Raw genomic sequence first — 22,597 nt, forward strand, 5'->3', positions numbered from 1 at the left:
CTACAATCTTTCTCTTACCACACACTTTTATATATAAAGCCTCTATTTTTAACCCAATGGTGGGATTGAGGGTTAATGCTCGTTAGATCTGTGTCTAGACAGTTGTGAAAAACAGGAAATGAATTACATTATAGTACGAAGGGAGAATTTAACCTTTTCTCTCCTCGCAGACACATGTGACTGGGGAAAATATGTTAGTGCCGAGTGTTTTGGAAAGTTTAAGGAAGTAGAAAAATGAGAAGGGAAAAAAAAGAAACAGAGCTGGGCTTCCACAAGGCCACGTGGGAATTGTTTCATAGAAAATAATGAGCCAGGCTCTGCCCCCAGCTACACCCAGGCAGGAATTTGTTTCCTCCAGTCCCTGAGGAAAAGTTGTATTTTATTATTCCCTGCTTATGCTGAATGCTCAGGAGCAACGAGCCAAGTGAACCACCTCATACACGTGTAGCTGTGAGGGAGCGGCCGCCATGCAGCACCCATCCTCGCACACGGAGCCAGGCAGAGCTGGTCTGGAACACCCCTGGGTGGAACAGCAGCACCTCACACCCCTTCTGCTCAGGCTGTCAAAGCCCCCAAGGTCATTTCTTTGGTATTTACAAAGTTCTTTATTCTTTAAGAGACTGCAAAAATGCAGCATTCCCTCCACTTGGCCCTTCTGGAAAGCAGGAGCCTGAGGGCTGGGTGACCCCAGGCTGCAGCACAGCGATGCTGCTCTGCTGTCAGCAGGGCAAGACCTGAGTTTTAAAGGAGTGTTGCAAAGAACCCAGGGCACAAATTAAGCCTGAACTATTGTGGGCAGCTGGTCTGCTTGGGAAGAGCTGGGAAGTGGAGGCCTGAGTGCTCTTTACTTCCTTATACCCCTTGCCCCTGCAAAATGGCTGCTGTTGGGATGTGTAACACACCATGATCAAAAGCAATGCTACAAGCACAGAATCAGAGAATCATAGAATGGTTTGAGTGGGAAAGGACGTTAACATCATTCAGTTCCAACCCCCTGCCATGGGCAAGGATGCCTCACCCCAAACCATGTCTCCCAACATGTCCAACCTGGTCTTGAACACCAACAGGGATGGAGCATTCACAACTTCCTTGGGCAACCCATTCCAGTGCCTCACCACCTTTACAGTAAAGAACTTCTTCCTTATATCCAATCTAAACTTCCCCTGTTGAAGTTTGAACCCGTTACCCCTTGCCCTGTCACTACAGTCCCTAATGAAGAGCCCCTCTCCAGCATCCCTATAGGCCCCCTTCAGATACTGGAAGGCTGCTATGAGGTCTCCATGCAGCCTTCTCTTCTCCAGGCTGAACATCCTCAGTTCTGCTTCAAGCTCTTTCCTCAGACCCCCAATGCCCCCAGTGATGTATTTTCAACCCTTTCTCAAGCTCTTCCCCTGCCCCCAGCACGAGCCATCAGCTGGGAGCCCCAGGAGCCTGCAGAGGCACCCAGCAGGTGCCCAGCTCCATCCTCCACTGATGGCTGCATCTCCCTGTGCCCGCCTCGGGTTCCCCCCTGCAGCCCTTGCTCAGCTAGGCACTATTGCAAAGCCCCTCTTTATCTCATGCTCAACTTGCCTCTCGTCTGCAGCCCTTTGCTGGAGCCAAATGTTTATGCTTACTGCATAGGCTGTCAGCGGGCCAGAATCTTTAACATCCCCATGGCAGAGCAACAAAGCCCTCCCAAGGATCCCTCTCAGCCCAGGGTCTGCCGCTCCTGCCCTCCAGGGACCCCGGCTGGCTTTGGTGGCTGCTGCGAGCACGGGGGAGAGGGATTAGGGCCTCCTCAGGACTGTTTGTTTGCTTCATTTTATCGTGGTTGCTTTTAATTTTGAAGGCCCATGAAGCGCATGAACCACTGGAATAATACTGTAGTTAATTTTATGGCGTCTTTAGCACCGTCCAAAATGAGAAATAAAACCCAACAAACAAACAGCTCTCCTCGCAATGGAGCAATCTAAATAAAGATTTTAAGCAGGACAATATTTGCCTGTATGGCTGTCAATGTTTCCGCTACCAGTTTGTCTCCTGAAGGAACCAAGCTTTAGCATAGCTTGTATCAGGAAAAGATAACATCTTTCAATGTTTCCGAGGGGGTATGGGATGGGGGAAATGATGGGAGTGCAGTAATACACTGGCCTGAGAGCCTCAGAAAGGTAAGGGGTCTTGATTTAACCAGATTTACTTGCCCATGATTGTGCCAGCGAGGAGGGAGCAGAGCAGGAGCCTTCACATCACTTACACCCAGGTAGGCAGCAGCAGCCAAGGCGTGGGTCCTCCTCAGGAAGGGCCAACTGCTAACGGAGCAGTGAGGATATAAGTTAACACCACTCATTGCTAAGGCTGAGGTGAGCTCAGCAAGCTCAGGAACCAATACCCGCTGCAAAGGAAGCCGTCTGTGTCTGTACATGTGGAGAGGCACACAGACACGCATGTGCAGGCATGCGGACACACAATAAAGATGTCTTTCAAAAGCCTCACTGTAGTGTAAGAAGGTCAACAGTTTTCTTGTCAGCAGCAGCTTTGCTTGAAGGAGAGGCTTTAGAACACGGTTCATCCTGCGGTGGGGAAGGAATGTTTCTGTATTAATCATGGACCTATTTCTCTTTTTCAGGCAGAATGTCTTCTGCCTGATGTAAGTACAGCCTGCTTGACAGTCTAACGCAGCCAGAAATGGTGTTTGATTTATGGAGGAGGTGGAAATCCAAATAGAAAAGGATACACATATTCCAAGGGTCCCTTCTCCATGAGCACACGTTACCCCTGAGGTCTCTTGGCACTGGAAACTGATGGAGGAACCCCAAAGCTCCTCTTGCTGGTTGCTGTCGTACCCTCTCAGGTATCTCCCCCAGGAAGCCACCTTTACCTCCAGCCCATCCTCAGGTTACCAGATTAACTGCTTCAGTGGGATCTTGCATCTCACTTAATATTTAATCACCCTTTGCCCTCATTCTCTTCAGTTGGCAGTGAAACCCTAGCGAGCCTGCATGCCTCAGCACTGGGGTATTTTATTACAGAAAGCTCGAAACAAAGCTTCCACTTGCTAATCCAGCCGTGCTAATGGCTGTACTGCTGCAGATCCATAGATCATTCCCCAAACACATTAAGCAACAGCAAGAAGTAGTTATAACATTATTTGAATCATCTGGGAGTAGGCTCTATTGCACTATGCAGGCAGGGCAGAGGACCTTACTGCAAGATACAGCAATGTCTCTCTCATTTCAGATGAGGCCAAGTGACAGTGAAGATGATAACGCCTCTTTTGGACCCCATACATGTGCTTTTGTCACATGTTGGGCCTCGGATGTCCCCAGTACAGGACAACCTCCACATATGGGTTTTTGTCATAGACTCCACCTCCTAAACCAGGGCATTTGCTCACTGAATGAGCACAGATAATCCCAATTTCTGAGGATTTCCATAAACCCAGCAAGCGGTAGTGTCCTGCCACCTTCACCGCCTGCACTGCCCCTGCACAGCACCAGCAGCAGGTACACCATGATCCCGGCAAGGGCTGAGGATGCGCCCGTGTGGCCAGGGCTGGGCTGAGCCATTCCACAGCCCTGGATTTCTGTGGTGGTTCAAAGCAGCAAGACCACAGCGAGCACCAGCAGGAAGGTCCCACTTGGGCTCTGCAGCTGCTGGGAGGGAGACTGCTTCACCCTGGCTCACTCAGCCTTTAGGGGGAGGCTGGGGCTTTGCTTCCATGCATGGATCCAGCCTGTGCATGGTGTGAGCTTGGAGGGGCTGCCAGGACCATGGGAGGGTCTTCTCTGCTGGGAATGAAGCCCCTCACTTAGCATTTCAGATCTCAGGAACACCCAGCATGGGGAGGTTTATTTAATACTTGTCAAACAAGTTAAATGAGAGCAAGGATTAAGGAAACTTCTGAGTAAAACACCTCTGACAAATACAGCACTGCAAATCCCCTCAAGTCCCTTCTTCCCACCTTTCTGCTGGGACCAAGGCAGGGGAAAGGCTGGATCCCTGCAGCACTGGGTATTTTGCATCTCCAGAGGGAGCTACTTGTGCTCCGTTTATTTTGCAGCAACTCCATGGAACGATGCATTTGAAAACAAGCCCTGGCCAGACACATACCTTAGCATATTAAAAGGTATTTTTAGTACCTCTGGCAGAGCAGATCAAACTCTGCTTTTAGCTGAACTAAGACAACTCTATGGACGTTGCTGGCAGCGCTGCATGTTCATATCGAGGTAGCCGCTGGTAGAAGCTACTTGACTAAACAGTCCCATTTCCTTCACAGACACAGAGCAGACAAAGGCTGGTGGGATCCCTGCCTTCCATAGGGCTGTATTTTTTTTCCCTAGGAGCACGACTTTGCCTGACAAAAGTCTGAGCTGCTGAAGAGCGTCACGTAGTGAGGAAAGAATACTCTGAACGTCGCCTCCTCGGTCCGCGATGACTTTGTTTTTGCGCTGGTATAAATAAAACTGTCACCATTTCATACAGCAAAGTGCTCTGTCATGAGCACTGTATAAATAGCCGAGCTGATTACACTGGCTATAAACAGGGACTGGAAACCCTTGCTTCACCCCGGCGGTGGAAGAGCTTTACAGCGAAACGGTTAAAAGCTGCAGCAGAACGTTTTCTCGGGATGGCTCCAAGCGCGGAGCTGGTGCGCTGCCATTTCAGCAGCCAAGCTGAGACGGTGGGAAGCACGCCACCACAATTGCATACTAAGGAGAAGGGAAGGCTGAGATAACTACCATCTTCTTGCTGTGTAGGCTGTTTAAAAAGGAATAACATATAATGATTCCTGCCTTATTGCAGTGTTTGGGTTCCAGATATAGCCCTGCATGGGAAGGCCAGTATGACACTGAACCAGGCCAAATGAGCATTTCCTGCTTTGGAGTAATATGATGTCAGGAATCCAGCTCATCGGAAATACCCTGCTCATGGCCCTCTGCACCAGCACCAGACACTTAAAGTGAGCTTCAGGTGAATAAAGCTGCTTCAACTCAGGCTTTGTGAGTGACAGTTCACAGCTCGGGTCCTTTGAACGCTTATTATTATCACTATAAAATGAAGTTTGGTATGCCTCATGCCTAAGAAGTGGCTCAGCTCACTCAGAAACTCAGGGACTTGCCAGAGGCCTTAGATAACCAAGTAAGATTTGTTCTAGCTGCCCTCAATATCCAAGGTATTTCCTACTGTAAGTATAAGGAAACACTGAGGATACTTAAGGAACCATATTTGTTTATCTTAGGTCAAACTGGAGAGATTTTCCAGAACCACTGGTGCAGCTGCACTTAACTTGTTGAAAGGCTGCATTTGTATGGAGTGCTTCACTTCTCACTCCACAGTCACAAATGAAAGCCTTCACCTGGAGCTGAGCTCCATGGAAAGGGGGCAGGCAGCTGCTGAGCAAACCTGAGCAAATGTCTCCAGACACTCACTCTCTGGGTATGCTTCATTAACCTTGGCCTCAACTGGGCCAGCTCTTGCATAAGGAGGGAGCCAGAAGGGAGAGGAAAATCACCACATTCCCTCCCTCACATTTCTGAGTTGGTAATTACCAGATGTCCAGACAGGTTTCACCTCAAGAGGAGATGAAATACTATTCCCCGGTACAACTTCTTAGGTCATTCTATCCACAGCTGTGTTTGAGGCAATATGATAAAATTTGGACCAAAGTCATTCTAACAAAAGGGAAGTGAACCCCAGAGGTGGTGATTTCACAGTAGATATTTGGAGAGCAACAGTGCTTCAGGGCATGCCTGAGGCTCTGGCTGGATGATGAGGGGGTGAGAAGTGGCCATGCAGGTCAAAATGTCCCGACCAGGGCTGTCATACTGGACTCTGGTTCATACAGACGCACCCCAGTGTCTCTGCCTCCTTAGACTCATAGAATAGTTAAGGTTGGAAAGGACCTTAAGATCATCCAGTTCCAACCCCCTGCCATGGGCAGGGACACCTCACACTAAACCATGTCACCCAAGCCTCCTTCACAGCACAGATCAGAGTGCAGTATCCCTGATACATAAATGTAACCTCTGAAGTCCATAAATTGACAGTGAAGCAGTTAGTCTGATATTCTTAGGGATTTCCCATTTCAGTAGGGATTGTGAACGCTGAACAGATCCCCAGACATTGGTAGGTGTTTTGACTCTGTTGCCATATAGCCCTTGATGCACAGGATGGACTGGCTCTCACATTAGAGACACAGGCAGTCAAGGGCAATACGTTGCCTACAGCCTTGCAGATACAGATCACTTCTGCACTGCTGTCAGGGTTATCTTTCTGTAACTGTAGCAGGTACCGGCAGGGCAAAGCAGGCAGGAGAGCAGCTCTGGCCAAGCATCCCAAACCCGTCCACCGAATGCTGACTGCTCTCTCTGCTGGCCAGCTGAGAAATAGTATTTTCTCAAGACAGCTGCTCATATTGGTGAAAATGCACTGACCAAGCAAATGCATGCCAGGAAAAACAAGCTTTTTGTTTTCCTGAAGTCCCAAACAGGCAAACAGAAATGCTTAGTTATCAAATAAACTGTATCATTAACTAAAAAGCAGCAGCATAGAAGAGAAAGAGGCAGGAGAGACGTGGGTGTCCTACCTCATGTTGCAGGTTACTGCATCAATAGCCTGATGGACACAAGAACTACCCTAAGATAGAAGGACATGGAACTGTTGGAACAAGTCCAGAGAAGGGCCACGAGGATGATCAGGGGACTGGAGCACCTCCCGTATGAAGACAGGCTGAGGAAGTTGGGCTGTTCAGCCTGGAGAAGAGAAGGCTGTATGGAGACCTCATAGCAGCCTTCCAGTATCTGAAGGGGGCCTACAAAGGTGCTGTGGAGGACTCTTCATTAGGGACTGTAGTGACAGGACAAGGGGTAATGGGTTCAAACTTAAACAGGGAAAGTTTAGATTGGATATGAGGAAGAAGTTCTTTACTGTGAGGGTGGTGAGGCACTGGAATGGGTTGCCCAGGGAAGATGTGAATGCTCCTTCTCTGACAGTGTTCGAGGCCAGGTTGGACAGAGCCTTGGGTGACATGGTTTAGTGTGAGGTGTCCCTGCCCATGGCAGGGGGATTGCAACTGGATGATCTTAAGGTCCTTTCCAACCCTAACGATTCTATGATTCTAAGATAGGTTGTCCCCCCATTATAAGGCGATCAGGGACTTGCCCTATGATGTCTAGAAGTAAAAGTGATGGAGAATTTCCAGTGACAAACAGAATACAGATGCTGGGAGATCGTGGGATTGTGAGTAACTGACCTGAGGGCAAGGGGGTTTCTCCCGGCTTTGTTCAGTGCCTGACTCAAGGGTGACCTAGTCTAAAAAGCCACCACTTAGGGGATTTCAAAACACAGCTACTGTAATAACCAGACAACAGAAAGATTTCACAATGCAAAGGACAAGGTAATGAAGGCTGAAAGGCAATGGAAAACTAAGCTGCACTAAGAAACCACTGTAGTGAAAGCGAATAAGCAGATTATCTTTGTGCTGGACAGAGTGGGACATCATCTGGACACAGGGAGATTAAAAGTCTTGCAGTCTATCGATAGCATAGAGTACAGGTGAGCATGTGGTGTTGTTTCTGCTGTGCCAGTGCATCCCCGCAGTAATGCCAAAGCTTCCATAGTACTTTGTATCTCACAGCCCAGCTCCCTGCAGCAGGGTTGAAGGTTCTAGGGAGAGCACCACTTTGGCTGGGTGAATGTGCTGGCCAGCTTGGAGCTGCACCTGAGGACCACCAAGTCACACTCTACTGCATGGTGTACCCCTAGCCTATGCACACCTGTGGTATAAAGTCACTTAACTCTTAGGTGTTTAAATACATGTTATCTCAGAGCTGGTAAGCAGTGGTAATTAGTGGCAGCGAAGTTGCCTCATCACCATCAGCTTTACAGCGGCCGCTCTTGCACTTCTGACATGGGCTGCTTCTGCTGGCACTTGGCAAAGCAGCTCTCAATTAACTCTGCTTTTCTGCCTGCAACTTGTGGGGCTCAGTGAGTAAACTGTGCCAGTGGGGCCACCTCACACACCAGTATGAGGTACAGCAGAAAGGTTAACACAGCAAGTGCCCCAAAACAGTCAGAACAAGGGGTAGCTGGGGAGAGAAAGGAGCAAAGAGAGGAGGGAATTCACTAAGTCTCTCTAATGAGACACCATGGCTAATGAGCTCTATAAAACAGGCTGGTCTCTGCTAATTGTAGTGATGCAAGCAGCTTCTCCTCCTATTTGGGCTGTAAATGAGCGCTTGATGCACTCCTGAATTCTTTCTAACAGCACAGCTTCCGAAATGGTGATGAAACGCCACCAGGCCTGAAGGGCTACAGAGACAGCACCACAGTACCAACCTGCTCAGCACTGAGTGAAATCATGCTCTGACTTCTGCCTGTCCCTGTGGAATGACAACTTTCTGCAAGAGCTACAAAAGATGGTCAATTCTAGAAAAGCTCTCATGACACCTATCTTGCTACATGCAAAATTAAGCATCTGTTCAGCATGATTAGACAGAATTGGTGGTTTTTTTTAACTTGTATGCTCTGAATAGTGGTTGTGACTGGTCACCCTAACAGCCTCGACCCTGAAACTAGATTAAACCAGGCAAATTCTTGCCTCTGAGCCTCAGTGAAGGGAGTGTGTCATGGATTTCAGGCACTAGAAACCAGCTGAGGTTGGCAGCTCAGTATTTAAATCAAATGACATACTCAAGTACGGAGGGATGAGAACCTCATGTTCTACAACAGCTTAAAGGGTCTGTTGATCAATGCAGAGGAACACTGTGTATGTGAGATTCAATCACTTACTTGAGCGATAAAAAGTACTTAGCATAACCTGCTTTTCCAGAGTGTTCATCTTTAAACTCCCAGTTCTGCTACTGCCCAACATGGGCAGTGCTGGGCGCTGGGTTGTCATCTATACGGTGCTCAGCAAGCAAACTGCTGCTGCTGTGCACGCTCACAGTCAATCCTGACATCACCCAACAATAGTAAATAACACCACCTTCACTCACTCAAAGCATGGCTGCCACAGTAGTGTCATGCAGAAAGAGCTGCTGTTTCAACCAAACACAATAAATCAGACCTTTCAGAGGTGTATGTGGTTAAATCCAGAGCTGCCCCCCCTCTGGAGAGCTCCAAGCTCAGGAACACCAAGTCCCATCACTTCAATCTCTTCTGGTAAAGCTGGTTCACAGAGCCAGAAACTACAGAGCAACTCTCCCACTCTGTGGATGAGTGGTGCCTATCCATAGCTCATGCTGGCACCCAAGGGATCCATGTGGTAGCAGCCTATCTGCACAGCAACCAGCCATGCTGGTCTGGCCACAGAAAGTCAAGTTTCTACAGTCAGCAAGCCCTTATGACACAGAAAAAGTGAGGTGTGGGTGAAGCAAATCAGTCCCACTGTTGTTCAATGGTCTGTCACTGTTGTTAATGTAAATTCTCGGGAACTAATGGGAGATAGAGTCACACAACATATATGTAACAGCATACCTGTGTAACAGTAATATACATAAATATCTGTGAAGTTTTTATACTTTTCTGTACTTACAAATAAAATAATACCTTAATACTTATGACCATTACTATGCTTTTCCTCACCAAGACCAAAGTCCATCACGTTTGTCAGCAGTCTCAATCCCAGTGGGTTTCCAAGGCCTGACTGGATAAAGACCTGAGCAGCCTGGTCTGACCCAATTTGAACATGAATTATTCTACCAGTCTATAATTCTATGACATGTTAGTAGGTAAAGTAGAACAGCTCCAAACCCAGATAATTAAACATCCCATCGCAGCCTATTTCTGTAATCCCATGTTTTTAGGGCACTCTTCTAAGACGTGGGAGACTGTTCCAAGCTCTCAATCAACAGAGTGGCTTTCCTGGGTTCCCCTGTAAGCTTGGTATAACCTCTAAGGAAATTCAGCAGCAAGCAGCCCTGTATGGGGGAGGCTTGCTCATTCCCTTCCCCCCCAGCCATATGTCCCAGCTGATTTCCTTACACCAGCAGCTGTCTGACCTCATGACAAGCCAGTTCAAGGAGCTAAGACCCAGAAAAAACTCCCATCCTTCTTCCTGTCGTTTTAGCTTCCTACCCTGGATTACTATGGGGCCAGACAAATGCCAAGTGCAAACACATGGGGGAAGGTGAGGACACACAAGCGTTAAGCAAAAGCAACTGCATCTTCCAGCAAGCATCAGCACTGGGACAGTTTAACTGAAATGGCAGCACATTTAATTCTCTCCTTGTACAGCACAAAAACTTAGATACTTGTCTGGTTTTACGTAGTGCTTGGGAGTTCGTGCTACTAAATCTGTCTTCCTTTTGTGGGTCTGACCTTTAGGCTTCTGCTAAATAAGGCTCAATTGATAAAGCTGGTGACTAAACTGAGATGCACCATCTGTTATGTAAGTGATAGGAATCATAACACAAAGCAAACATACTGCATCTCACTTCTGAAATGTGGTGACATGTAGCAAGTTGAGCTACACTGTTCAGTATTTCATGCATATCTTTTTCCAGAAGCTTTTCTTAACAGCATGCAAACGCTCTTTTCAGTTTGGGCACAGTAGATGGAAAAGTAATGTGCTTATGGTGAGATATCTGCTTTTGATTTGACAGCAAAAACCAAGCTCCTTCTTACATAATCAAAATAAAAGGTTTTATTCAGTTCACGATATTTCTGATCAGGTATCCTACCTTCCCAAATACTTACTCCATGTACAGAAATGTAAACCATAAATAAAACATAAAAGCAGCAAAACACTGAGAACAGAAGCGGGGAGATCTTTGTTCACGTCACTGTCCTTCCAAGGAATAGCTGTAGTCAGTCTGCCTGCCAAATCGATGTACGAAGTCCGGAAGGGGAAACACTGAGCCCCATCCCACTTTGGGATTCATACTGATAAAATCATCCAAGTTCATCTTGGAGTCTAAAAAAAAGACCAGAAATGGGCAATATTTAAGTTCTTGTTGCAGCTTCTGTAGCACAGGTACACACCTATGCAGAGAAAGCCCCAAGACTCCTCTTCGACAGTTCAGTTCAAAACAGCATAACAGTTCACAGCACGTTGCCTGAGCAGCAGCCCAGCAAGGCTTTGAAAATTGTACAGTGCTCTGAAAACATCTACTTCCAGCCTCTGAAATGTTGCTTTTGCCCCTGATCCCTCTCTCTGCACACAGCAATAATTACATTACTGCATTAGTCAGTATCCTTAGTCATTAGAAACTAGTGTGCATAGAAAGAGTAAGATTTTTCCCCGCAAAGGCAGCCTAGAAGGGTCAAGTAGTGTCAGAGAACTGGAGTGCAAGGAACAACCAACACAGGGAATTGCAATACAACAGGTACTTGCTGTCTTCCTGCATTCACAGCGGTGTCATTACTCAAAAGCAGGGGAGGTATTATTCCCCCATTACATTCTGAATCAAAGTCAACTGAGTCAGCTTTTGCACTGACTACAGAGGAACTCAGACAGAGCAGCAGTCAGACCTGGAACTTGCTTAGTACCTCTCAGAATTGATTTGCCCCTTGGCAAACCTAACATTTGTGACTTCCCAGACTACAGCATTTGCTCCAGATTTGCTTTCCCTGCAGCCCTGAACCTGCATACCAGTGCACTGCAAGGCCAGAATAGACACACAAGAGGAAATGTGTGACTAACCCAGCCTGTAGCCTGGAGGGATGCTCAGGTGAAGAAGGGTATCAACCTAGGCTGGGGCAGACACTGGTTGGTTTGAATCCTGAACCACAGTACAAAGTCAGTAGCCATGACTGCTCTTTGCCAGGAGTTTGATCTGCTCCAACTCCTGCAGAAGAGGCAGAAATCATACTGTCACTCCTATGGATTATAGGAGAGCTCAGTGGAGAGTGCTGGTGTGCAGTTATGGGTTTAGGTACCCCATACATTCTTTTTCTGGAGCTGGGCTGGTACAAAGCCTTGCCGTCTCACGCTGAGCAGAGATTTCCGATTCCTTCGCCTAGTCAGCTCTGACTACAAACTTCCTTGAACTTCCTTCTTTTATGCTCACACTGACAATCTGCGCACATATGCCTTTTAAATGCTCATTAAAAGAAAGCTGGAAGAGAATGAGCTTAAAGAATAGAGTGGGAGAGCCACTGGATTTACTGTTATAGTTTTGCCACTGTATTTATATATTTATTTTAACATGGGTGATTCATTTAAGAACTAAGAACTAAACATATGTAGGCTCTAAATGAATTTATTATAAAACCTATACAATGGAATTTGCTTCAGCTGTAAAATGCTTGGTAATATGGACAACATAAGTAAGGAAGGGAAGACAATGTTCAGGAATCTCAAACCCAGGAGTCCCATCCTTTAATGGAGCCCCTGAAACCTCTATTTGCACCACATCTACACTAAGGTACAGCTTTGTGATTTGCCTAATCCCAGCTCTCATCATTTCTGAGGTCAGGCCCCTAACTCCTTTCTTGTTAACCTGTTTGGGCTCTGCACATGGAAAATCCTTATGTCCAGCCAAGCATGGTCCTGCTGCTGAAGTGAGTCTGGCAGAACAAGGCTAGCACCAGTGGGAATTTGAAATAGCACAAGCCCAGATTCGCTGTTGCAGGCCGAGACCACTGAGGAGCAGTTAACAGCTCTTGCTGGTAGGCCTGGCCAGCCTGTTTTCTAATTCCCAACTTGTCTTTTCCTCCCAGTGCTTTATGTGCACTGAGCATAGTAGAATAATTTCACAGACTGTTCTGTGAATGGTAAAGAAGCCCAAAGGGGACTGTTCCAGCCGAGTTACAAACACAGCCACTGCTGTTAGCGACTTGGAAGTTGCTGTCACATCGCCTGTAGGAAATGAAATACTCTCTTAAATTCAGGATTATGGCAGAGCATCACACAGTCAGATTCCTGTGAAGAGCTGATGGCCTAAGAACAGTCGGTAGACGGCACTGAAGCAGTACAAGAGCTAGCGATAGGAAAAAGCGTAGTGAGACCTCTCCTGTTTCATTCGAGTGACAACAGTCTCTGTGCTGCTCTTTTTACTCGTGCTGTATCTGTCATGCGTGTTATGTTAGACCTTGTGGCTTTAAGGAACAGCTCAGCAAAAATATATATGCACTGCACGAAGTGCTCTTCCTGAAGCAGATGAGTGACAAACGGCAGAATTTACAGAAGAGACATCTGGATGCTACAGCTAACAAACAAGAGGATTTCACCCCAAAAGCAAGGAGGAGCATGCTTTATAGAACATTCATACATGGTCAAGAGCAGAATTAAAACAAGAAAGAAATCATTAAGATTTACACTACACTTTCAGTCCTCCTGAGGTGCTGCAGCTATCCTATGATCTTGCATTTGTGCATGCTCAGAGCTGCTCTTCCTCTTGGACCAAACCCACTTTGTCACACACACATGTGCTGCCTATGAGCTCTAGCTGCTGCATTTGGGGATTCTTGCATCACTTCATTTTTTTTTTAATCAAGTCTGACACTTTTGCCCTGAGCAGGGATGAACTAAAAGGCTGCACACTAGCAGATGGCACTGCTAGCCAGGCTACTTGTGCCTGCTGCCAGCAGTAGTTAGAGAGCAACAGTTCAGCCAAGCCTCAGCTTGGCTCACAGACCTTGGACTAACTCTGCGTAACGGCAGTACCGAAGGGCTGCTGGAAGTGAGCAAGTCTGAAACAAAGCCTCCGAGGTCAGTTCTGCTGCTGCCTAACCTTGGGGGCACCTGAAACAGAAACACAGAATCAAATAGGTTGGGAAAAGACCTTTAAGATCATAAAGTCCAACTGCTCCCCAGCACTCCCAAGGCCACTACTAAACTGTGTCACTAAGATTGGGTTCTTTAGACTTGTACAGATATCTTTAGATCTCTTCAGATCCCCCTTCCTTGCAGGAATAGGTAGAGGAATCTTTTTGCAGGCTTTTACCACACTCAGCTGGAGGGCATTGGTCCCACAGCCAAGACACAACTGACTGCAAAACATCCTGGTCTGTCTCAGTGTAAAACAAAAGGTCATGATCTTTCACAGAAACTGTTGTAATTTCAGTAAGTCTTTCACAGAATTTAGATACTTCTATCCTTAATTGTACCTTTATTGCCTTTACCCTGACTTGATTCTTCCACAAAAGCTCATGAAATAAGAACTTAACCTGACAGATTGGTGTTTTATTCTCAAACAAGAACAGAAGGGCTCCTATGAAACACATATGGGCTACTTACATCTGTACTGGTGCCTGCTTTTTGCTTCCACTAGGACAGAAAAGCATCTGCCTGGCCTCTGTCTAGCAGCTTGCCTGTTCCATAGATGTCATACACAGTGCTTCCATAATTTCTCAGCTGTACTACTCATGGTCTTCAAAACAAAACAAACCCCAAACAAGTGAAACCCCATCATTTATGGCCACCAGGGATTTTAATAAGAATAAAAAGAACAAAAAGCCTTTACAAATCAATCCTGCCAGTGTGCTACCAAACACCTGAGGAGATCTGAAATCCAAACCAGTGCTTTTCAGTGCTAGAGCTGATGCTAACAGTTAAGCCATAAGACCATCTGTTCCAGGTAACTCTGAAACACACCTTGCAAGCTGTATTCTACACAGGCTTGCAATAAGGAGGGCTGATCTCATCAGGACTCAAAACTAAGCAGAATCAGACCTCATTAATGTGTGGAAAGAAGACTTAAAAGAAAACCCCAGGCTGTGCTCGCCAGCCCTGGAACAATGAATCTGTGCACCATATTGCATCTTCTTTGGTTTTGTATTTGAACAAAGTATCAGATTGGACCTGGTTTTCTTCTTCAAATAGGAGACCACTGGCAACCTATTCTGCTGCAGCTCAGGTATGCTTATTCCAGCAGAGGATAGGGCTGTGTGAGAAAGCACCATGCACCCAGGTAAGTTGGCCAGCTTCTCCTGGCACTCACAGCAGCAGAGTAGAGGCCGGTAAGGAACGCAGAGGCCTAGCACTAGGAACCAGCTAGAGCAGAGCCAGTTCCAAAAGGCTAATGCTTAGCATGCGAGTTCTGATGACATACTGAGGAGTTTTTAGTTATGTAGCTTGGGATTGTTTGCTTTTTGAAAAATAATGCTTTAAAAAGCCACCTAATTCCAGCTTCAATGTTTTTAAGCATGGATTGGGATGGATGACTTATTTTAGAAGGTTTATTTTGCAACACCACGAGCAGCGCAAAGGCAGCTGAAGAATTATTCCTTTTGAGTTAGTCATAGTTTTAAAAAAAAAGCTGAATTGGTGACTGATAGAGATTCCTTGATTTAATTCCGAAAGGAATTTCATGGTCAAACATTTCCTGGTATACACCATAAAAAAGGATCACTGGCCCCAGATGCTGTCCTAGCTCCACACTGGGTAATTACATTATCCTACCAATGGTCCTATATAATTTACACTTGACTTTGATACTACAGAATTTCCTTTTCCAAAGTGCTATATTCAGGCTTAGCAGCTGCTCTGCTCTGCAAGAGGCGATATTTTAGCAACATTCTTGTCTTTTAAGTTAACTAAAAGCTTTAAAACCCAGTGGGAAAAGAGTGGCAGTGATATAAATGTAACTAATATGCTTTAACACACAGCAAAGTACATCAACAGAATAGTACCAGAGTGCCGATTGTCTTTAAACACCAAGAGCTCATGGGCACGTTTATTTTTAACAGCACAATGCTCATGCATTAAAAGAAGGACTAATATATTTTTGTTGTATTTTTCCAGTCTTCAAATATTTGCTGTAATTGAAAGCAGTTTAATCTTATGCAAACACAAATTATGAGGGAAAGCAGAGTACTCTATCTAAGTGAGACGGCAGGGAGAAAACAGTTATCTGCCATGGAATTTGGCATGGGCATGAACACTAATACCCCAGGCTCTTTTATGATAAAAAAAATAGGTTTGGCACCCAGTCTTCCATCAAGGTTAAAATAAGTAACTTTCATGCCTGATAAAACCATGCTGAGACATTACCAGTCTCTAATGTGAAAAAATTACCAGTTCCACTTGTTGAGAGCAATGCCTTTAAAACCTGTATGTTGGCCTACAGGACACAGGCTCATCTACAGACACCCAGGGCTTAGATTCAGGTAAAGGTTAAAGTAAATGCTTGTTCCACAACTATTAAACCCAGATCCCTCACTGACTGGGCACACTGAAGCACATATCGTCGTACCTTACATTAACACTGGGAAGACAAAATTAAGCTGGAGAAACTGGTAGTGAATGAAACACAACTTGAGGCACCCTAGATCTATTCCTGTTCTTGCCCAGAACTTGAAGTTACCTAATGAACGATCTTCCACCTTCAGTGTGTACAAGGGTTACCACTTTTGGCCAAGTAACTGACCAGGAGACCAGAGTGCATCAGCACAGAGCTGGAATACTGTATCCAGTCTGGAGCTCTCCGGTACAGGAAAAAAAACAAAACGGTGACATACTGGAGTGAGCCAGAAGAGGAACATCAAGTTGTTCAGGGTGGGAGAACATGATATTCAAGGAAAAGCTGTGAGAAACTGGGTCTGTTCAGTCTTAAACAGAGATGAATGGGAGACCTTACTGCTGTCTACATCTACCTGATCAGAGGACACGACGATGGAGCCAGAGCTGCCTTGAGGAGCCTGGTGACAGGACAAGAAGCAAAAAAGCAAGTTGGAATATGGGAAATTCTGATTACATGAAAACAGGAAAATGTTGTTTATATATTTTACCATGACAGTGGTCAAATGTTGGGACAGATTGCCCAGGAAGGTGGTGGAATCTCCATCCCTGGAGGTGTTAAAGACTAGACTTGGGACAGAGCCCTAAGGAACCCCTGTTTTGAGCACGTGTTAGACTGGATGTCCTATGGATGTTTCTTCCAGCATGGCAAGTTACAGAGTAAAGAAATAAAGCATTAGAGGAGCAAAGACTTATGTATCTTTCACTATCTACCACATCACAGAGGCAATCTGGAGGTTGATTAAGGCCACTTGTCAGCTAAGGGTGCTGCTCACCAGTGAGATAAGCTCAGCCAAACAAGACAGATAAGGGGAGAGTTACAGGATCTGCAGCTATGGAGTCATTTACTAGAGCTAGAGGTACATGCCCACAACTGCAATAGGCTGGGTCATTCTGTAACTTACTATCTGTGAGTAGTGCCTTCTACTCTTTTCATTCTAATAGAACTATTCCACCTTCCTGGTCTGGCCCGATCTATATTCCTCACACTTTCATTAGCTCTTAACTGTCACAACAAGAAGGTTTCCACAGGCAAAAAGCCGCCAGTGCCTGGGAGGCTCCAGCTAACAGGGAACTGTGAACTGCAGTTCAGGCATTCTCCACCTGCTACAGTACCTTTGTTGAAAACTTTGTTGGAGGTAAGGACCAAGACACAGAATTTAAGGTGCTTCATAACCCGAATTGTCTAGAAATACCTAAAGCTTCACAATGAAAACTAGAGCGGTGCTCCTACCCACATTCATGATTCATTCTACTCCAGTGCACAACACCAAGCTTCTATAGAAGCCAAAGACTGAGAATTAACTTCCCAGCGATTGAAAACCTTAATAAACTTGGACTTAAACACAAAAGATGTTTCTTTGACCCTGCCTTCTCTAATATAAACACACAGCAGTGCTGCATTATTAATAAAGCAACAAAACCAAACATGCAGAGTAGTAACATGAATACACCCTTAATGCACTACTTTACCATGCCCTTCTTCAGCTGGGAGGAAAACCAGAGAACAAACAAACACATGGCAGATGTTAGCCGGCTTGCCAAGCACATGATTAGAATAAGCTGAAGTGCTGTGTGATAAGAATGGTTTATGCAGCTCTACAGAGGAGACAGCAAGCCTTTACTTTCTCTGCTTGGCCCAGAGGCTATTATGTAGAATAACACTTAAAAGAGGCTTAAGGCTTGGGGGAAAATTTGCTGATTTGCCAGTTTGCTTTAAAGTGTCCCCAGGTCCAATTCACCTGGTAGAGACTTGCTCTGGCAGGATGGGACTTGCCAGCTGAAGTGTGGTATAATAAGCATGTTAAAAATTCACTTTGTGACCCCCTAGGCAAGTTATTTGGCCTCTTTGCTTCAGTTCCCTGCTGTAACAAGAGAACAGCACAGAGCCTCGGGTGACATGGTTTAGTGTGAGGTGTCCCTGCCCATGGCAGGGGGTTGGAACTGGATGATCTTAAGGTCCTTTCCAACCCTAACTGTTCTACGATTCTAACAACACTACTTACCTCCTGTTCTCTGCTCAGCTTTTGAAGATTAATGAGTAATTAATGTTTGATAATGGTAGCTGCCAGGAGGCATGCTAGACTGTACATGTTCAGAAAAGGAAGTGTTAAATGCTTCACAGACATATGAAATACTGAGCTATCTGGATGTGCTTCCAGACACACATTATGGAAGGGTATCTATTTCTTGCGTGCATCTTGGACTATGTCATTCACCACTGTAAGCAGGAAAAATGAGCTCTGGCAGCTTACCTGCCGTTTCAATACAAGGGTATGAAGGAGGAGGTTTGTGCCATTTTCCATTTGCATCTTTCATATGAGATCTGTCTGAAGCAAAAGTCCTCAAGTACAAATCTGCTCGAATCATTCGGATTTTCCTAAATAATAATGCAAAACCGTATCAGAAGATGCATGGATACAATACTGCATCACTCACTCACTCACAACAGCTCTTTCATCCCACCAAGGAACATTCCTTTCATGAAACACATAAATCACAAATATTGTGGCAAGAAGTTAACAAGCAGAAAAGAAAGAAAAGGGAGTTTGATGACTAAAGTAAAGAGCTTTAGAAAAATAACATAGTGCATATGTTCTACTGGGGTATAGCACAAAGCCCTTTGTCACTACACATCCACAAAGAGAACTTCAGCTTTAATTTCACGAAGTAACATTCATGGTCTTTATGTTTTATGTCATCACCTGTGAAATTCTGGACGAAGGCCATCATCCAACCTAAAGGCCTCCACACTGTACATGTCAAAGGGACATGGGAACGGCAACAGTGTGTCGAGATCATAAATGAAGTTCTGCTCCCCGCTGGAAACGTGAAGTAGAATGACATGGTAGTCCTGGGAAAATGGGTAATTGCCATGAGTTAAACAGCTTTAATGAGAAACTGGCAAAGGGAGGGGGGAGAAAAATGCTTCCTAAAAGCAGAAGCTACAGACCCTTTCTTTAAATCCTGCTTACTGCCCTTGAACTATTAAGCCTGTAACATTTCTGGCACCAGGCGTTTTCCCAACACCTGTCTGGCCCATTGTGCCTTTCAAGAAGGCTTGCTATTCCATCCACTCCTTTACAGGCTCCTTTGGGGCTTATCTAACATGTACATTACTCCTAAGAAACAGCAAATCTTTTCCATGTCCTGCAAAAAACCACAAAAGTTGAGTGGGATAAGTATTTTTAGCTTGGACCCCGCCCTAAATAAATGCTCACAATGATAGATGACAGTTTAAGACTAAAATTATTTAGTGATCTCTTCTAATAAGAGACTTGTACCTGTTCCTGTAATTTGAACTTGAGTGCAGTGTTCAGCTGCCAGAAGCACCCGAAAAAACAGCATGCAACTGAAAAGGCAGCAGATGGCTCACATGAAGAGGACCGCCGAGAAAGACATGCCCATAGCAGCTCTTGTAGCTGGGCAGAAACATCTGTACCCTAATTTTTCAAAGTAACCATTTTGTCTTGTCACTTAGGTTGTGAGATGCGGTTTTATTCCTTAAGTCATAAGAAACATACAAGGTTGTGGTGGAGGTTTGGAGACACTGCAGCTACTTAGTTAGCTGTTAGGTACATACACTGCTGTGTTCCAAAATTAAACTGAAGGTAGCCGTTAACAGCTTACTAAAGCTTACATTAAAGCCACTCACAAAAAGAGTTTGAAGCACTGGCTTTTGGCACTTTCAAGATTAAACAGAACCACAAAGGGACTGGGAAGACAAACATTTGGGCAAGCTACTTTGCCAGACCACTATATGTATGTGTGTGTGTATATATATATATATATATAAAATCATAGAATAGTTAGGTTTGGAAAGGACCTTAAGATCATCAAGTTCCAACCCCCCTGCCATGGGCAGGGACACCTCACACTAAACCATGTCACCCAAGGCTCTGTCCAACCTGGCCTTGAACACTGCCAGGGATGGAGCATTCACAACCTCCCTGGGCAACCCATTCCAGTGCCTCACCACCCTTATGGTAAAGAATTTCTTTCTATGTGTGTGTCTATACATTACATATATATATGTAATGTGTATATACACATATATATGTGTGTATATATATATACATATATATGTAATGTATGCAATGATATTTAGAAGCAGCTGTTACAGAATATAAGTAAAATTAACTTTACATATCCTATGATCCACTGAAACATCCAAGTTAAAACACCTTTCAATCCATGAGACATCCACCTTCTGCAGTGGCCTTTCCTGACTCTCTTACTCGTTTTGACATCATCTCTGTAAGACTTTGATTTCCTTAAATGAAATCTTTTTTGTGCTATGAAGCACAGTATCTTGGGAGAGAATAAGTGATTCAGAAAACACAGAACTTCAGTTTGCAGATTATTTTGTACAATTTCAGGGGGGGAAATTGCCACAAGAAACAGTTTGTTCCAGGTGACTGAAAGGACTCTGATCATATGTATTTAAAAGGAATTCTGTAGTGGCAATTACTGAATGACATTAATTGATTAAATGACATTCCAAAGCCACCATTAACGGGTCAATTTAGTTGCTGACACCTGAATACATGCATTGCTTATTTTTCTATCCTCTATCAGGCCTATATGGATATTTTCATTCATCTACTTTGCACAAGTACAAACATCTACTTCAAATCCTAAAAAGCTGGTAGCCTCAACAACACTCAGATAATAATCTTACCAATGTTAAGGTTTATCACCTATAGATTTTACTGTCTTGCTATTGATTTGTTATGAATGGTAAAAAGCAGCACCAGATTTAGGCTTTTTATAAATCTGTTGTAAAAGAATACATATTATACAAAGTTAGAGAACGGCTGAGGTAAGAAGGGACCTCTGGAGGTCACCTGGGTCCAAGCTGCTGCTCAAGCAGGGACACCTAAAGCCAGCTGACCAGGACTGTGTCCAGATGGCTTCTAAATATCTCCAAGGATGGAGATACCACAACCTCCCTGAGCAACCTGCTCCAGTGCTCCATCACCCTCGCTGTAGAACAACATGTTTCTTTATGTTCAGATGGAACAGTCTGCTGCAGTAAAGACATTGCCCATGTCTGATCCTGCAGCTATCCACTACAGAAGCACATACTCAAAATCACTGAGGGGACAGAATGCCTTACCCAGACAACAGGCTCATCTCCATGTCCCGATTTCTGCTTCCACAGTGGAATCTGAAAGTTGCAGGTAAATAAATCTAAAGTGAATAAAACCTTTCAATTAAATACGGATTCCCTTTGGGTTAATTGGTTTGTTCTTTGCTAACCTATCCACTTCCACAGTCAGAAAGGTTTCTCTCATTTCTATCTCCCAAGAGCATGAAGTTGGAGATACCATTCCAGATAACATCATCATCCTCCCAGATTGACAGATCACAGGGAAGAATGCTCATAGGGGCATTGTGGCTTCTCCACTGTCCTGAGTGCAGCCAATAACAGATCTGACAAGGTATGATTTCAGGTATCTGAGACAAAGTGAGCTACAGAAGGGTTTTGGACCATGTCTTACAGGTTGGGCTACAGGCTAGAGACCTTTGAGCATCTCTTACCTATGCCAGGCTGTGGTTAAAATGCCTGGGACCACATTTACCTATGCCAGGCTGTAGTCTAAAGCCCTGGACTGCGTCTCACCTACAAGGGGCAGCAGTCTGAAGACCTGACCCTCTCCATAGCTGCATCCCCATCACACCCCATTGACTCACCATCCTCCTATCATTGGATATGAAAACAGCATAGAACTCTTCTAATGGGTACTGGTCCTGACTCCTGATGTACTCACAAAGCTTCCAAACGTTTTCTTCACTGCAAAACACAAGAATTGATTATTTCTGTTTAAACAATCAAGGTGCGGACAGGGTCCCGCCTCAGCGGGTGCGGACGCCACCACCCAACTCCCACCCGCCCCTCGCACGGCCGCTGGCCGCCCTTACCAGTAGCAACTGGTGTAGGCGCAGGCGGGGCGGGCCGGCACTGCCGGTTCGTAGGCAGCCGCGGGCCGTGCCATGGCCGGCCTCGGCGGGGTGTAAAAGCGGCGAAGGAAGCGCGGGGAGCGACGGGCGCCACCAGCTACGGCTTCACTGAGGGGACGCGGCAGCTCCACCTCAGGCGTTCCCCGGGCACCGCGGCCCCTGTACCCCGGCGGTCCCTCAAGCGGGCCGCAGAACGACAAGAGACAGCCGGCCGCTGCTTGCGGGAAGAGCGGCCCCTTTAAGCAGAGGCCCCGCCCCCTACCGGCGGGAAGCGGCCACCGGGCCAATCCCGGGCGGGCAAAACAACTCGCATCAACTTTTACGCGCCAAAAAACTTAAATTGGCGTATGGCTGCGCTGTGTCCTTCCGCCAGCCGCGCCGGGACTAGCTGCTGGGGCGGAGAAGCAGCAGCAGGCAGAGAGCGGCGGGAAGGGTGAGGCGGCGGGATCCGAAGGGAGGCGGGGCCGA

The 22,597-nt window shown here is 45.7% G+C and overlaps 1 protein-coding gene across 2 annotated transcripts; it reads right to left on the bottom strand.

Moving 5' to 3' along the window:
- Positions 1–1,501: 1,501 nt before the first annotated feature.
- NTAQ1 (N-terminal glutamine amidase 1) lies at positions 1,502–22,199 on the bottom strand. 2 transcript variants are annotated; one of them, XM_057429818.1, is made up of 6 exons: positions 22,091–22,199; positions 21,863–21,962; positions 21,285–21,335; positions 18,871–19,019; positions 18,421–18,545; positions 1,502–2,291 (listed from the first exon to the last, which is right to left on the bottom strand). In XM_057429818.1, the coding sequence occupies exons 1-6, from the start codon at positions 22,162–22,164 to the stop codon at positions 2,275–2,277; spliced, it is 516 nt and encodes a 171-aa protein (XP_057285801.1). In that variant the 5' UTR covers positions 22,165–22,199; the 3' UTR covers positions 1,502–2,274. The 2 variants fall into 2 exon arrangements, with proteins under 2 accessions (XP_057285801.1, XP_057285800.1); XM_057429817.1 differs by lacking the exon at positions 1,502–2,291 and adding an exon at positions 10,602–10,897 and having other exon boundaries at positions 22,091–22,198.
- Between the last annotated feature and the right edge of the window lie 398 nt (positions 22,200–22,597).

This window comes from Pezoporus wallicus, unplaced genomic scaffold, assembly GCF_028554395.1.
Source record: "Pezoporus wallicus isolate ANWC-B61680 ecotype Strahan unplaced genomic scaffold, APGP_CSIRO_Pwel_v1 contig_7545, whole genome shotgun sequence".
Taxonomy (NCBI): Eukaryota; Metazoa; Chordata; class Aves; order Psittaciformes; family Psittacidae; genus Pezoporus; species Pezoporus wallicus.

Bases quoted from the DNA above. Each gene is read 5' to 3' on its own strand.
- NTAQ1 (XM_057429817.1), bottom strand. From the start codon at position 22,164: ATGGCACGGCCCGCGGCTGCCTACGAACCGGCAGTGCCGGCCCGCCCC. The intron at 19,020-21,284 runs GTAAGGCATTCT...CCATTTTCCCAG, and splicing joins GAGATGAGCCTGTTGTCTGG to GACTACCATGTCATTCTACT. The intron at 18,546-18,870 runs GTGATGACATAA...ATTATTATTTAG, and splicing joins CTTCGTCCAGAATTTCACAG to GAAAATCCGAATGATTCGAG.